The sequence below is a fragment of the Cyprinus carpio genome, chromosome B12 (genome assembly GCF_018340385.1).
Source record: "Cyprinus carpio isolate SPL01 chromosome B12, ASM1834038v1, whole genome shotgun sequence".
NCBI lineage: Eukaryota > Metazoa > Chordata > Actinopteri > Cypriniformes > Cyprinidae > Cyprinus > Cyprinus carpio.
In genome coordinates, this window is record NC_056608.1 from 6,543,890 (window position 1) to 6,559,586 (window position 15,697).

The window sequence follows — 15,697 nt, forward strand, 5'->3', positions numbered from 1 at the left end:
TGCTTTAAACATGCCTAATTAAGTGTAACTCATTTTTTGTCATTTATTTATATCTTATATATTTTATTGAGTGTTTACTTCATTTTTATCGCTGAAAAAAATCACTAAAATAATAGTTTTATACTGTATTTGGACCAGAAAGTACAAACTTTCAACCTACGATGCAACTTAAAAGCTCATATAACATTTACTTATAATACTTACATATTACTTACATATAATATTTATTTATTTTATATTTTATATAATATTTATCATGTGGTGGATGGAAATCATTGTCTGTTCAGACAAGTTGAATATGACTGATTTGGAATAAAGAAAAAACCTCACATTAGTCCAAATAAGTAAAAAGTTACCTTTTCGATTCAAGCTGCTCCTTTAATTTGCTGTACATTTCCAGGACTGCAGAAACATTAACAGAAGACAGCGTGATTTCAAGCAAAAAAGACCATGTATTAAAAAGCAATCAAACTGAAACATTTTCTTCATTCAGTGAACTGTAACCACGTCCTAAATTTCTATTTCTTTTCAAAAGAAACCACAACCTAACTGCATTTATCTACAGAATCATTCAATAGGTTTCTTGATTAAACCACTGTAAAAACAAAGCATTTGTTTGTCCAATCAATTAGGAACTGTCATATCAAGTTTTAAGTCAGAGAGACTGTAAAATATAAACACATGGGGACCTGGACTCATTACTGTAACAAGAAACCAGAGAACATTGGCGTTTATGGTATCTGGATCGTTTTTAATAGTCTTCAAAAGAAATCTGTGGGAAACAAGCACCAAAAAGTAGAGGTTACAGGTCACACGGAGATATTTGTGCACAAATGCGGCGTCTCACCGGGAATGCAGAGCTGCAACTTCTCCACCGTGGTAGCCATGTTCCTCTGTTGAATTCGGCAGCGGATGACCTCCTCCGTTTGGGCCGTCACCTTACATAAGGGAAGGTCAAAGAGTGTGAAGCCCTCTCAATTAACGAGACAGTCCTCTCTGCGCTATTGTTCCATAATCGACATTCTTTTCTTCTGCCCATCTAACGGCAGACATACTAACAAAGCCAGACTGTGCCATACCTCCCGTCCGGCGTCTTGAAGTCTTCGATTGGTGTCGCTCACTTGGCCCAAAACATAATATCACTTTTGTTAGACAAATAAGCCCACGATTCCCTGTTGTAACTGCTCACCCTTGTAATCAGATCATACTTCATGAGGAGTCAAGAACAAAGGCATGCAAATTCAAATTAAATGTGCAGCGGGAACTTGAACTTTTGGTCGGCGGGCAGCTTTTATGGCCGGTAATCGCTTCTGACAGCCCTTTCTAACAGATTCTGTGACAAACTTCTCAATTTTACTTGGGATTTTTGAACTTTGGTTGTTCCTCTGGCTCTGTCAAACAATTCAAATCAATGACCCAATTGACCACTGGTCCCTTGTTGGTAACTTCAATGAGCTCTATGTGCCATTCATTGTCTGGGGTAAAATGCGGATAGCATTTTCTGGTAATTAAACATTCGTTTTTTCTTTTTTTTTTTTCGGGTGAACACAAACGCTGGGTGGCTGATTAACATCAAATGTGAAGACCTCCACACCACTGCGCCAGTATAGTGCCCCAGGTGCAGGGACCCCATGGCCGCAGACTTTCCCACATATTAAGTCTCATTAGGTCATCGTAATTTTCGAGTTTATTAAAAATCTCATTTATTCGCGAAACAAAGAGGGCCCAGTGACCTCATTGATACCGTATGTGCTCTCTTGTTATCTGAATATGCTTTATATAATGTGGGTCTAATTATGAGGATTGTGGAACCACTCCTGTGCCGTTTGGTCACCATATTTCACTCTGGGAAGTGGAAAGGGAGCTAAAGAGAATTGGCGTGCGATTCCAGCATGAGGTCTGAACCCCATGAACGCGCAGTGACTGAGGGGCCATTTAAACGACAACGTTTTCCATCAATAAAAACAGGAAACTTTTTATGTGTTTTGCCTGTTTGGGGGACTGAAAACTCATATTTTTGAAAATGGGTTCCAAAGTGCAAGTTTTTGAAAACGGCAACATTATCGCTTCCGTGAAAACACCCAATACCGAAATCTTTGAAAACGGTTACGTCATGCGCGTGGCGTAGTACGGTTCAGGTATGTAGACAAGCACAGTACGTGTCGATTTTAAAGGCAAGCGCGAACAAACATACACAACAATGGTGGAGTACATGGCACTGTTGTTGCTGCTCAAGAGTTTGCTAACGCTTCTTCAGCAAAGTGTGGATTTACTTCACCAATATTACAACCAACAGCAGAGACGAATCATATACATCATTTAATCGTCAGGTACTGTTTACTAACAAGGTGACAGCGCCAACTACTGGCCTGGCATGTGTAATACAGCGCTTTTGGCCGTTTTCGCGGATATGTGTAAGCGCGAATCGTTTTGAAAACGTTGTCGTGTATACGTGAAACTTTTTAAAAACGCAAGGGAAAAACGTTTCTGTTTTTGACTACACCGTTGTCGTGTAAACATAGCCTGAACCATCGTGAAGAAAAACTCGACACCATGGCAGGGGTGTCAAACTCGGCTCCTGGAGGGCCAATGTCCTAAAGAGTTAAACACATCTGATTCAGTTAATCAAAGTCTTTACGAGGGCTGGTTGTGTTGAAGTTGGGGCTAAACTTTGCAAAACAGTGGCTCTCCAGGAGCTGAGTTTCACACGTGGCTAGGGGTAAAAAGAAGTTTAAAATACCAATGCAATTACGGAATACAAGCTGCACCCAATGGAATTCATGTCGAATGTCACCTGACCAAACCAAAAAAGTCTCATTGAACTCGTTTGTCAGAGAAGGTGTTTACAGCTATATGAACTGATGTCGATATCTATGGACTTTTAAGGTAAACATCTAACTTACCCAAACCTACATTAAAATGAACTCTAAATTTACTTATTTTTGGCCCAATGTATGTACAATGTAATGTACAAATTTTTTGTTTTTTGATATTGCTTGAAGTATATCAGGCCCTTCTTAATAGTCACAGAAAATAAGATAGAATGTCTAATAAGATAGAAAATAAGATACTGTATAAACACGTATTTGACTACCCCAGTTTTGAAAATGAGCAAAATACCCACCATTAGCCACATTGACAAAAAAAGTAAAAATGTAGCAATAAATACCATGGTAGCATAATGGTATTATTTCCAGTAACTTGATGTATCACACAAAGACTAAGATATATTAAGATGGTAATCATTCAGTGTTAACAGCATTACGTAGAAGCAATATTGAGATAATTATGTCAGCCTTCTGATGTTAATGATCACATACGTCAATCTATTTAATAATAATAACAATAATAATACTTTAGAAGCCTTAAATGGCCAAACAGGTTAAAGAAAAAATGTAAAACATAGTAAATAATTTGTAAAAAGGCCAGTTTTTCACATTGTTTTTCACTAATTTAACACGATAAATAATAGTTTATCTTTTTTCTTTATATCCGTTATAAAAAAATATAAAGTAATAAACAGCACACAAGGTCAAGGACTAATAAAGCATTTTGTGTGGATTCCACTTAACTGATTCTATAGATATTAATAAAGAGCTTTTCAGCAGGATTCAAAATCACAGCAATGTTCACTTAATTTTGGATTGTGAGCAAAATCAATGTGAATAATTTCTTCATTATATATATCATCCTGTATTTTATACTATTATTCCATTTCCACGTACCATCAGCTTCTCAGCATCTGCTCGGACCTTCAGCAGCTCTGTGATGGCGTCCACGAATCCCTGATGATGGAAGTTGCACATTTTCTCGATCTCTCTGTCATGGTTGCGTATTCTGGCGTCAAGTTTCTCCATAAACCTTTTGTGTGCATTGGGCTGATCATCGTAAACAGATCTATAAAACAAACATCAAATGAACACATTAAACTACTTCAAACAATGACAATTAATGTCATCTCATCTTCATTTACATTAACACACATTTTTTTTTACATATAACATGCAACAATTTAGTGTGCCATATATTTTAATGGTTTCAAATATCAAAGTCACACTTACAAACTGTCCCATCTGTCTAGTCAAACATTTCACAAGTGCAAAATATCCAGGCCAAAAAACAAACTCTTTTTACATCAGTTTACAATGAAGGTGGAACCCAAACCAAGCCATATCTAGAAACCTACATACTACACAATGTGAGTGAAAACCACTGGAGTGCAGAATGTGCTGCAGTTGGATGAATGAATGAATTGTTCTCCAAGTGCGCCACCCTGTGGTCAACAAGGGAACAGTGCATGTTCAATCACTGATGCATATGCAAATATTTTAACCAAACCAGCAGCCATAGATCAGTGGCTCTGGTGTGGTTTACTCTGAACATGAAGTGGTTGCCCAGCACAAGAATCAAAATTGCTGTGCAAATGTTTTTTTTTTTTTTTTTTATTTTTTTTTAAACTACTTAAAACCAAAGTTATCATCAAGTATTGAATAAACCCAAAACATTCGATGAGAAAGCATGACAGAGTATCATGAACAAGAGGAATGCATTATATTTATTCATTAATAATTTCTGAATTATATATCTGTGATGTGTGCAAATATCAGTAATATAGGATGAAACAGAGCGACACTAAGATCACAGGAATTTTTTAGCAATGCATGTAAAAACTGGCTTTTCATTGGTTGTTTTTAACAGCACAACAATTTTAAAATGCAAGTTAAATTAGCAGGACGAAGTGTCACACTGCTTGTATGGTGACATAGTGTTGGCCTAACACAGTTCTGCTTCCTTGCTTTATTCATTATGATTCATGATGAAAAAATACATTTCCAAGATTTACTTTAAACATTTGTTCAAAGAATTATTCAGACAGGATAAATGGTTTGTCTCTCCATGACTCAAAAGCAGGTACTTTCTCTGTTCACAGGTCCGTTGTGTGTGTGTGTGTGTGTGTGTCAAAAGCAGAAGTTGCTGTAAAACTACTTCTGAACAGTCACAGCAATTAGCATGAGATTCATATTAAACAATCTCAACCAGCATAAAAATCTAAATATTCATAATAACAACGTAGCAAAGTCTTGGACGGCTCACTGCTAGTGAAAATGCCAGCTGGCTCTCTCTTTCAGATGCTGAGCAGAAGGTTCGGATGAAATCCAGGTTGCCATTGGCAACACAGTCTCAATGTCTGGTCTAGACTGTGAATGACAACCTTTAAAATGGCACAACTAGCGGATGCTAGTTCTGAGCAATTTTTACCGCACTGTGATAAAACTGCAGTGACTGCTAGAAGGGCTGGGAAACTAAATTTTAAAAATTCATAAATATTTCCACATCCACAAAAGGGGCCAAAAGGGGAAAAAGAGAAAATTGGAAAAAAGTTTATTGCAAAACATGCATATAAGGCTTCATGGGAGTGAGTGTTCCCTGCAAGGTCTTCTGGCACAAATTGCTTTCTGCAACTCTCTAATTGGTGGAACTTTCTGTACAGCATCATGGGAAATGTGCCTTTTCAACACAAATTCATTTAATTCATTTTCAGTTTATTTGTGCATTTGCCAGACATAAAAGTACTTAAATTGCATTCAAGATATACATTTTTTTATGCAGTTTATGCTAGCGCCATGTTCTACTGCTTCACAACAGAATTGTATATTAAAACATGGATTTAAAAATAACTTGGTTGTATGATACTGCTTAAAATTCAGGGCTCAGACAAAAAAAAATAAGGAGCTATTGGCTCCTATATAAGAAACAAAACTAGGAGCCAAATTATTTGTTTAGATGCCACATAATAAACATGTTTTATTTATTTTTACACTTTAACATTTCAGTCATACTGTCTTGTTTCATGTCTCATCTTTTCTTGTCTTTATCAGCATATTAATCCATTATTACTGGAACTAAGATTCACTTAAAGTGGGAACTAAACCTTATAATACAGACAAAAAAAACACAAACAAACACAACACACAGAATAACCTCCAAACTCACTGACCTATGTCAGCATCATTTGGCCATCAAGTGCTGTTTGGGCTCCTCCTCAATGGATAAATGTTGTTTTATGTCATGCACACTCTCAGTAAGATGAGACACTACTGGCACCTACTGGCATTTTCATTTCATTGAAAACTATCATTTCCACCATCATTTCTTGTTTGTATATTTAAAAAGATTTAAAATAATCTCATAATATTATTTAATGCAGCTGTATTTTCAGTGTAAATAATTTAATTTGATAATGCATAGATAATCACATTATTATAATTGAATTTATAGATCAAATGTAAGAATGTGAAATGAAAGTATTAATGAGATTAGTGGGAAAAAAATGCCCTTGGATAAAATATAAAAAAAAAAATACATGCAAATTGCTATGCCACAGCTGATAGAAAACTGATGAGAATATTGCTTAAGAATAAATCATATTTACAAAAAATTTTTTGGCACAGTTTGGAATAACAAATAACAGATAGAGCTGTATAATTAAACTAAAAATACTATTTATATGCAAAATATGTTGTTTTTGTCATCTTCTGATTGGTCAACTTCAGATGGATCACCAAATCATCTCTTTCAACCGCACATACGCCACAAATTTAAACCGACAGCGTCCGATTTTTTTTGACATGTTTGAAAATCACTGGGAGGACCAGAGGTGCTCGTAATGTTCTCGGATCGGCCCTTAATTCTTCTCACATGGTACGAGCCGCGACCATGCGAGCATAAAAAAAAAAAAAAAAAAATCGCCTGCGAGCTCGTACGACAGCAAAAATTGTAACGTGTACGCCCGCCTTAACTGTGACGGTTAACGGTGGGGGCGGGGCCGCGGTGGGCAAGTGACGTAATGCTGGCTGCACACTAGACAATTTTAAGGCTGATTTTAAGCCCGATTTGCATCCCAAAATGATCAGGGGGTGTGGCCCGTTTCGCGGCTTGTCGCAAGCGATTTTTTTTTGTCCAAAAATCCTCTAGTGTGGTGTCATTACGATTATTGAACTGTTCCCGACTGAGATGGGGTATCCCTGAACTCAAAGACTCTTGCTCGGCTGCCTCTGAAATGATATCCACGAGCAAGCGTCACCTACCGGATGTTGCATGCTTCTATAGCTGAAACTTGGCAGCCACAAACATGCCACAAAAGTGTACATCACCCATATTCTTTGTTATACCAAAGCTGTGTCCCAGTTTGCCTACTTATACTATGCCCTAAAAGTATGTACTCTTTTTGTAAAGAAAAAGTAGATACTTTTGAGTATGTAGAAGAATAGTAGGCAAGCTTTGGGACATACTTCTTCGTCATAGCTGCTTCTTTAACGGACGCTCTGTTGCTTAGTTACGTGCATCCTGTAACTGTTTAAACTGCCCTGCCAATCATCTTATCACAGTTAACATCATCCACATTTCGTTTAATTTGAATTCCTACCGTATTGGAGAGAAATGAAGAGGCATGTTGATCTGCTAGTCGTGGGTCTATCATGCCGTGAACTCTTGGTGCGTTCAAGTCATATCGGATACATCGTATTTACGAGTTAAACGCACATGAACGGCACCACAAAGTCGTAATTACGAGTGGGAAACTGAATTTTCTTTAAGCTCAGAGTTTCTGAGTTGGGGGCGTGTCAATGAGAAACATGACAGAATCAGTGGATCGATGGATGCAACGTCTGTTGTTGAAGGTAATTTTTTAGTTGAAATTGATAGACAGGATTTCAACATAACAATTAAAAATCATTTAATCTAAACATATTTTTGACTAACTCTTCCAAAATGAACCGACTATTAAACGCAAAACACACCTGATGCAAATTCTTTGCTCTTCATTTTCTATAAGCAGAGTTAACAAACCCTGTTGTATTTTCTTGTAATTTATTAAAAGAAGGTACACCGCCATCTTGTGCCGACTAAACTGACTTGAGCGAACCCGATGCCGTAATTACGACTCGTCAACTCATAAGTACGAACTTCCCAGGAGGACTTGAATGCAGCATGAGATGTTAGAGTTCGCATCGATCTGCACTTCGAATTCTAACCGGAAGTAGTAGACCATCCGGGAATCTTTGGCATACTTCTTTAATCATACTATGATTTGGGACATACTAATTGTATTTTCGAATACTATTTATTACAGATAGTATGCGAATTGGGATGCAGCATTATTTTCACTGTGAAACAGAATGCATGACAACGTCAGTGGACCCTTTTCACAAGACTGTGATGACATGTGATGTACTTTTTTTTTACTGTTGCCGTGAAGATCATTGCATTTCAGTGTGTTTTTGACTAGTTTTTCTTAAATGAAGCGATTAAAGGTTGTGAAGTGACTCTCAGAGATGAAGTGTTCGTGTCCTCATATAGTGAGACAGCAGACTCAGAAAACTCTGCAAGTACTACGTGTGTTTGAGTTTCTGTAGTAGATGAAACTATGCCAATCATTCATACAAAGGCACAAAACATGTAGACTTATTAGCCACATTTATTTCTGCAGTGTGATAGGCTGTTAGATTTAACCATATTGAATAAAAATCCACAGCTTATCATCTTTATCAAAATAAATTATTGTGATCTTATTCTTATTATGATATCGTATATCACCCAGCCCTAATTGGGATGTAAAATTTTGCGTACTTTTTCTAAATTTGAGTTTTAATTTGACAACCCTAGATAGGTGGATGCTTACTGGTCCAAACGCTACTCTAAAAACAGAAAACTAGGCTTGTATTGTATGTAAGGAATAGACCAACTAAGATGCGCTTAGCTTATTTACATCCAACCCCTCTGGGATATCCTTTCTGCGAATATGCACATATGCACACAGAACTACTATAAGCAGGGCCATGTTCACAATGAGTTTCCTCCTTCCTGTTATTGAATTCAACAGACCAAAGAGCAGAACGTTCCAGACAACTGCCAGGAGGTACTGAAGGAAACTGAAACACAGAGCGAGTAAAAGTCAAGCCTCTCCTCTTACAGCTCAAACACAAAACACAGATCATTATAAGTCTACATACATCTAACAACCACCACAGGGCAGAAAATGAAACCAAACTACACCCTACTGTAACATGAGCTTGAATGAGAGTCAACCACTGTGTTTACATATCTACTGAAGCAAACAGGCTTAGGAAATAAGGTGCATTTCAGGAGTTTTGCAGAAATCAAAAGCATTCATCGTGTAAATGTGAAGTGTTTTCTTAATGCTGTTTAAGGAATTAACGAGATTTGAAAAACGCATTCATTACTATGGAAGTCAGTGGGTGCCGTCAAATGTTTGGTCACCACGTTTATCAAAATACCTTCTTTAAGAGAAAATGGTTTACACTTGGGTTTTTGTCAGAGAACAGTGCATGGGGCCATGTAAATGCAAGTAAAATTTTTACAGGTCTTTGAAGATAACTCATAAGTAACAAAGCTAAAGTAACAGCAAAATATAGAGAAAGCTGATTGTAGTGAACTGTCATGAAATTTAAAATAATGAAGGATTATTTTCAATCTAATATGATTCTGATTCAGTCAGTTGAATCAAAAGTGTCCTGGGAAAATCACCAAAGGTTGCATCCATTCCAAGTCCATTAATTTATTAATACTGACCAATTAACACACATAAGTGCAACCTAAATGAAAAAGCTGACCGCATGATGAAACACTTTCCCTGCAAACCTTTGAACTTACAAGGTACAACTGTAAGAAGCAGCTCAGCCTGCTGTGTGTACACCATATGTTACCTGGACTAAGTATCATATCTGAAATCTGTGGAATGAGAAAATACAGCTGTCATACAGTATCTGTAACGATCATCATGACAGAACGTGTGGCTGCAGGACATGTTGCATGCACTGGAATGTCAACAACTTTTTTTTGTCAACAATTCAATTTATTCTAGAGGCTTAGATTATAGACTAGGGCTAGTAGTGTTTTGACAGTTAACAGTTTTGTTCCAATATTTACATCTATATTGAGATTTAGACGAGGAATCAGCTTATAGTGCAAAAGGTCAGTTGAGTTCTGCTGAAATCATGATTTCTAGTGAAATTAAGTCAAAAAGCTTACAATGAAATGCAGCTGAGCGCTACTTAGACATGATTCACAGAATCACAAATTCTAATACAATAAAAATAAAGCCAAAGATGTCATGACCAGATGTAGCTGGGAACTACTTATCAGAAGTCATTAAGCACAATGAGTGTTACTGAAATCATGATTTTTTTTAAACAAAAAACATAACAGAAAACTTGAAACAAAACACCTCATTAGAAATAATGAAATCATCATAAAACTTTTAAATCATGAACCAAAAAAAACAATAAATCCAAATATTTTTTTTGGAAACCATAAAGACAAAGCTCTCATGACACAGTTGAGTGCTTCTGAAATCATTTCATAAGAAACATGATTATGATTTTATCAAAAAATAAAGATCTCACTATGGGAAACAGCTCAGACCTAATGAAATCATGGTTTTCTCAGAAATCATTAGGTCAAAGTTGTCATGAAGGGACTCAACTGAACACTACCGGATTCATGATTTGACCAGAAATCAAAGCCAAAGATCTCATCACGGGATGTCGCTGAGCATTAAAGAAATCATGATTTAGCCAAAAGCTCATTATGGGATACAGAGTGCTACAAAAATTATAATTTTATCTGAAATCATAAAGATGTCATGAGATGGTATGTAGTATAGTGCTACTGAATCATATAGCCAAATATTTCCTGGTTTGATCATCTGAACAGAAATCATAAAGCCAAAGATCTCATCACAGGACTTGGCTGAGTGCTACAGAAATCATGATTTTATCTGAAATCATGAAGCCAAAGATCTCATGGGACACAACTGAGTGCTACAAAAATCATAATATTATCAGATGAAGCTGAAAGATGTCATGAGATGGAATGTAAGACTTATTATCATACAGCAAAAGATCTCCTGGTGGGACGCAGCTGAGCGCTACCAAAATCATAAGTTTTATCAGAAACTATAAAGCCAGAGACTTTATTATGGGACAATAGTTAAGCTCTACCGAAATTATGATTTGATCAGAAATCATAAAGCCAAAGACAGCAAATCTTTACTGGAATAACAAGCATCATCATAAAATCATGGTTTCTAAAGAAATATGAAATACACGATGAAATGCAACTGTGCTGAAATCATCAAATTGTGAGCGCCGTCGTGGCTTCTTCTGAAATAATTCAAACTCAGATCACATGAGGAGATAAACCTGAGCTCAGGGAGGAATATTAATGTCCAACTCAACCCAGACTCGTTTATTAACGCCACACCCACTCATATTTGGTCAGTTTTCATTCTTCCGCAGCCGTCTGGAAAAGGAAATGGACTGTATACAGAAGAGTCTAACCTGACAGAGACGTCCATTTGGCAAAACTAAAGCTATTTTGCTCGAAGCTTTCCATCTGTCGACAGCTCCATTATATTCATAATGCAGCGATGGCCCAGTGACCTCAGGTGTTTACATCTTATTTTATTAAGACGCTCAGCAAATTATTACACATAATTCACACATAACATCCCCCAGCCGTACACGATGAATGACAGGAAAACAGCGATCTGTGTTATTGACTGTGTGTTTGAAATCAGTGTACAGTGTCAGTACAGCGATCATTCATAATATTCATTTGGAAAACCACGCATTCACATCGACACGATCAGCACTTTATTTCATAGATTCATCAGCATTGCCAATGACATGAAGTCCTGCTGAGCGGCATCTTTAGCAAACAAAGGCCTGCTTTCCGTCCATCAGACAGGAGAAACCTCACATTGCCATCTGAAGGGTAAATAAGAGCAGATGATGCTCATCTCTCACCGTAGCGTCGGCCCCACGCACGCGGTGTCCGTGCTCTCGATCTCTTGTAATATTCGCTCATGTTCGGTGACAGTCTCCAAGCTCTCGCTCTCCGCCATGTTGGCTCTAATCGTCACAGTGTTCATTTGTGACAACGCCGACAGAGATGCAGTAACTCCGGTCCACCGATAGGTGGCGCGGCAGCAACCGGCAGCTCGCGGGGTTTGCAGGCCAGACTTGATAGAGGTCACTGTTTTGAGATTATGTCATTGAGCTACGGACTGTGTAGAGCTAATAATATAAGTCGAATATCATAGGAAAGTACGCAAGGGTCTTTTCTCTCTCACACATTTGATGAATGGCTATTTTGTATTATAACATGAATATTAACAGTTGTAAAATTTAGTCAGTCGAAAGCTCACGTAATTTTATGTAAAGTTTATGCTATATATATATATATATATATATATATATATATATATATATATATATACATATACGGTACAGGTCAAAAGTTTGGAAACATTACTATTTTTAATGTTTTTGAAAGAAGTTTCTTCCTCTCATCAAGCCTGCATTTATTTGATCAAAAATACAGAAAAAAAATTCATATTGTGAAATATTATTACAATTTAAAATAATTGTTTTTAAATGCATTATACTTTAAATTATCATTTATTTCTGTGATGCAAAGCTGAATTTTTAGGATCATCACATGATCCTTTAGAAATCATTCTAATATGATGATTCATTATCAAAGTTGGAAACTTCTGCTGCTTAATATTTTTTCAGAACATGTGATACTTTTTTTAGGATACTTTGATGAATAAAAAGTAAAAAAAAAAAAAAAAAAAAAAAAAAAAGAAGCTATGTTTTTAAAATATAAATATTTTGTAATAACAATATACACTACTATACAATAATTTGTGGTCAGTAATTTTTTTTCTTTCTTTTTTTAAATAAAATCAATACTTTTATTCAGCAAGGATGTGTTAAATTGATAAAAAGTGATAGTAAAGAAAATATATTATTAGAATATATATTATTAGATTTTTTTTTTTTTTTTAATAAATGCAGTTCTTTTCAACCTTTTATTCATCAAATATATTAGACAGCAGAACTGTTTCCAACACTCATAATAAATCAGAATATTAGAATGATTTCTAAATGATCATGTAATAGACTGGATGTTACATGTGACACTGAAGGCTGGAGTAATGATGCTGAAAATTCAGCTTTGCATCACAGGAATAAATTATTTTTTTAAAAGTATATTCAAATAGAAAACTATTATTTTAAGTTGTAATAATATTTCACAATATTTACTGTTTTTTTCTGTATTTTTGATCAAATAAATGCAGGCTTGATGAGCAGAAGAGACTTCTTTCAAAAACATTAAAAATAGTAATGTTTCCAAACTTTTGACCTGTACTATATATATATATATATATATATATACACAAATTACTAACAAAGGCTTCTGTACGAAGTATTAAATACATTTCCGTAGTTCAATATTTTTCCCTGTGTCATTCCATTTTATTACACATAACATATATTATAGGCTAGGTTAATTGAATGAAAACATTCAATTTGAATTTATAGTGTTGCTATTATGACATATCTTTAAATAAAATATGGGCTATTAAATATGTACATATTTATATTCATGTGGGGTCAGCTGTGGTCTAATGGTTAGAGAATTGGACTTGTAACCAGAAGGTCGCAGGTTTGAGTCTCAGTGCTGGCAGGAGTTGTAGGTGGGAGGGAGTGAATGAACAGCGCCCTCTTCCACCCTCAATACCCATGGCTGAAGTGCCCTTGAGCAAGGCACCAAACCCCCAGTTGCTCCCTGGGTGTTGGATATATAGCTGCCCACTGCTCCGGGTGTGTGTTCACGGTGTGTTCACTTCTCACTGCTGTGTGTGTGCACTTGGATGGGTTAAATGGAGAGCACCAATTCCGAGTGTGGGTTACCATACTTTGCAAATGTCATGACTTTCACTTTGACTTTATATGTATATACAATATCATATTCTTGTGTATATACACTACCAGTTAACATATTGAATCATTTTTATTACTCATACATTTTTTTGTAATTACTTATCAAGTATATTCACAGTTTGTGAAAATCAAAATAATAAATTAGAAAATGTTTAAAATCTTTTTAAATACAGATATTTATTGTTTTATTTTTGTAATGTGTTCAAATATTTTTGTAATTACTTATATAGTATATACAGTTTGTAAAAATTTAAATAATAAATTACAAAACATTTTAAATATTTATTTTGTTTTATTTTTCTAATGTTTTTCGTCACAATCATACTATTTTATTTAATAATATAATTGTATATAATTTTATTTAATATTATTATATTTTCTTTATTTTATTATTAATGAATTGTATTCTTCTTTAATCATTTTTGCTATTTGCATAACAAGCCGAAGTCATGCTTTATTGCATATAACTGTGGTGCAAGAACACATAAGGTTAAAGCATCCTTTAAAATCACTATTATATCATAACACATAACAGTCACTTTACCTTAACGTTGTTCCTAGGGGCAGGTCTACTGACTCCAGTTCTGCAAAAACATTGCCGTACACCTTTCCTTCTCCTTTGTCCTCTTCTTGGGGACTTGTGGGAATCTTGAGACTGCTGCTGCTGTACATGTCTGTTAGACTGTGTTAGACTGCATGGGAGAATCGTGCTTCCAGCAGGACATGCACATACTACAGTCAGCAAAAAACTGCAGCTCAGGAAAAGGGACAGACCTTGTGATCTCTAGTACTTTGAATCCAACTAAACAGGCTTAAGTGCTGTCCTGTTAAATATTTCCCAATTGTGCCTCAAGATTTATCACACTACTGGACTGGGATCTGAATTATATGGTACCTGATTCACTATAAAAGACTCACTGAATGAAAAAATGCTTTACACACGTTTATGATAAGTTCCTTTATACATTAATAATTGTTTTAAAGTCATTTGTAAGAATAAACTATTACAGCATGTCTTAAATACAGGTGCATCTCAATAAATTAGAATTTTGTGGAAAAGTTCATTTATTTCTGTAATTCAACTCAAATTGTGAAGCTCATGTATTAAATAAATTCAATGCACACAGACTGAAGTAGTTTAAGTCTTTGGTTCTTTTAATTGTGATGATTTTGGCCCACATTTAACATGTACTGTACATGTACAGTAAAAGAACATACTTTCCAGAAGGCCAACAATTCACTAAAAAGGTTTTTTTTTTTTTTTTTATATTGGTCTTATGAAGTATTCTAATTTGTTGAGATAGTGAATTGGTGGGTTTTTGTTAAATGTGAGCCAAAATCATCACAATTAAAAGAACCAAAGACTTAAACTACTATTTTCTGTGCTGTGCATTTTATTTAATACACAAGTTTCACAATTTGAGTTGAATTACAGAAATAAATGAACTTTTCCACGACATTCTAATTTATTGAGATGCACCTGTATTTGCACTTGGATACTGCTCATGAAAATTGAGAAGTGAACAAAAGAAGAACTCAACAGAGAAAGAAAAAATATTTATGTCATAACTGATTACATGTAAGAGGAATCATCTTAAAAATTACACAGATTACAAAATACTGTTCTGTTTGCAAACTGATGTCTTAACAGTTTCCTCTCTGCTTCAAAACAACAGGAAACAAGATCACTTTTTTCTTTTTTACAAAAACGAAAATGTCTTTAGAAGCAGCACATTTAACCTCTGTTTTGTCTTGTTTTCACTCCGTTTGCGACCATTCCTTTTTTAACTATCTTTACAAAAACAGTAATATTGCAAAATGTTACAATTAAAATAACTGTTTTCTATTTGAGTATATTTTAAATGTAATTTATTCCTGTGATG

The 15,697-nt window shown here is 35.3% G+C and overlaps 1 protein-coding gene across 4 annotated transcripts in view; it reads right to left on the minus strand.

The window, feature by feature from the left end:
* The window catches only part of LOC109099862 (exocyst complex component 6-like), a 45,994-nt gene extending 33,969 nt beyond the window's left edge, over positions 1–12,025 (minus strand). For 2 of the 4 annotated variants that reach the window (XM_042735090.1, XM_042735089.1), the window contains exons 1-5: positions 11,829–12,022; positions 3,726–3,897; positions 1,080–1,127; positions 848–938; positions 357–402 (exon numbers count right to left, since the gene is read on the minus strand). In XM_042735090.1, the coding sequence (XP_042591024.1) occupies positions 357–402; positions 848–938; positions 1,080–1,127; positions 3,726–3,897; positions 11,829–11,953 (482 nt within the window). In that variant the 5' untranslated portion in view covers positions 11,954–12,022. Of the gene's footprint in view, positions 1–356; positions 403–847; positions 939–1,079; positions 1,128–3,725; positions 3,898–11,828 lie in introns of all 4 variants that reach the window. The other 2 variants (XM_042735088.1, XM_042735087.1) reach the window with 2 other exon arrangements.
* Positions 12,026–15,697: the final 3,672 nt, after the last annotated feature.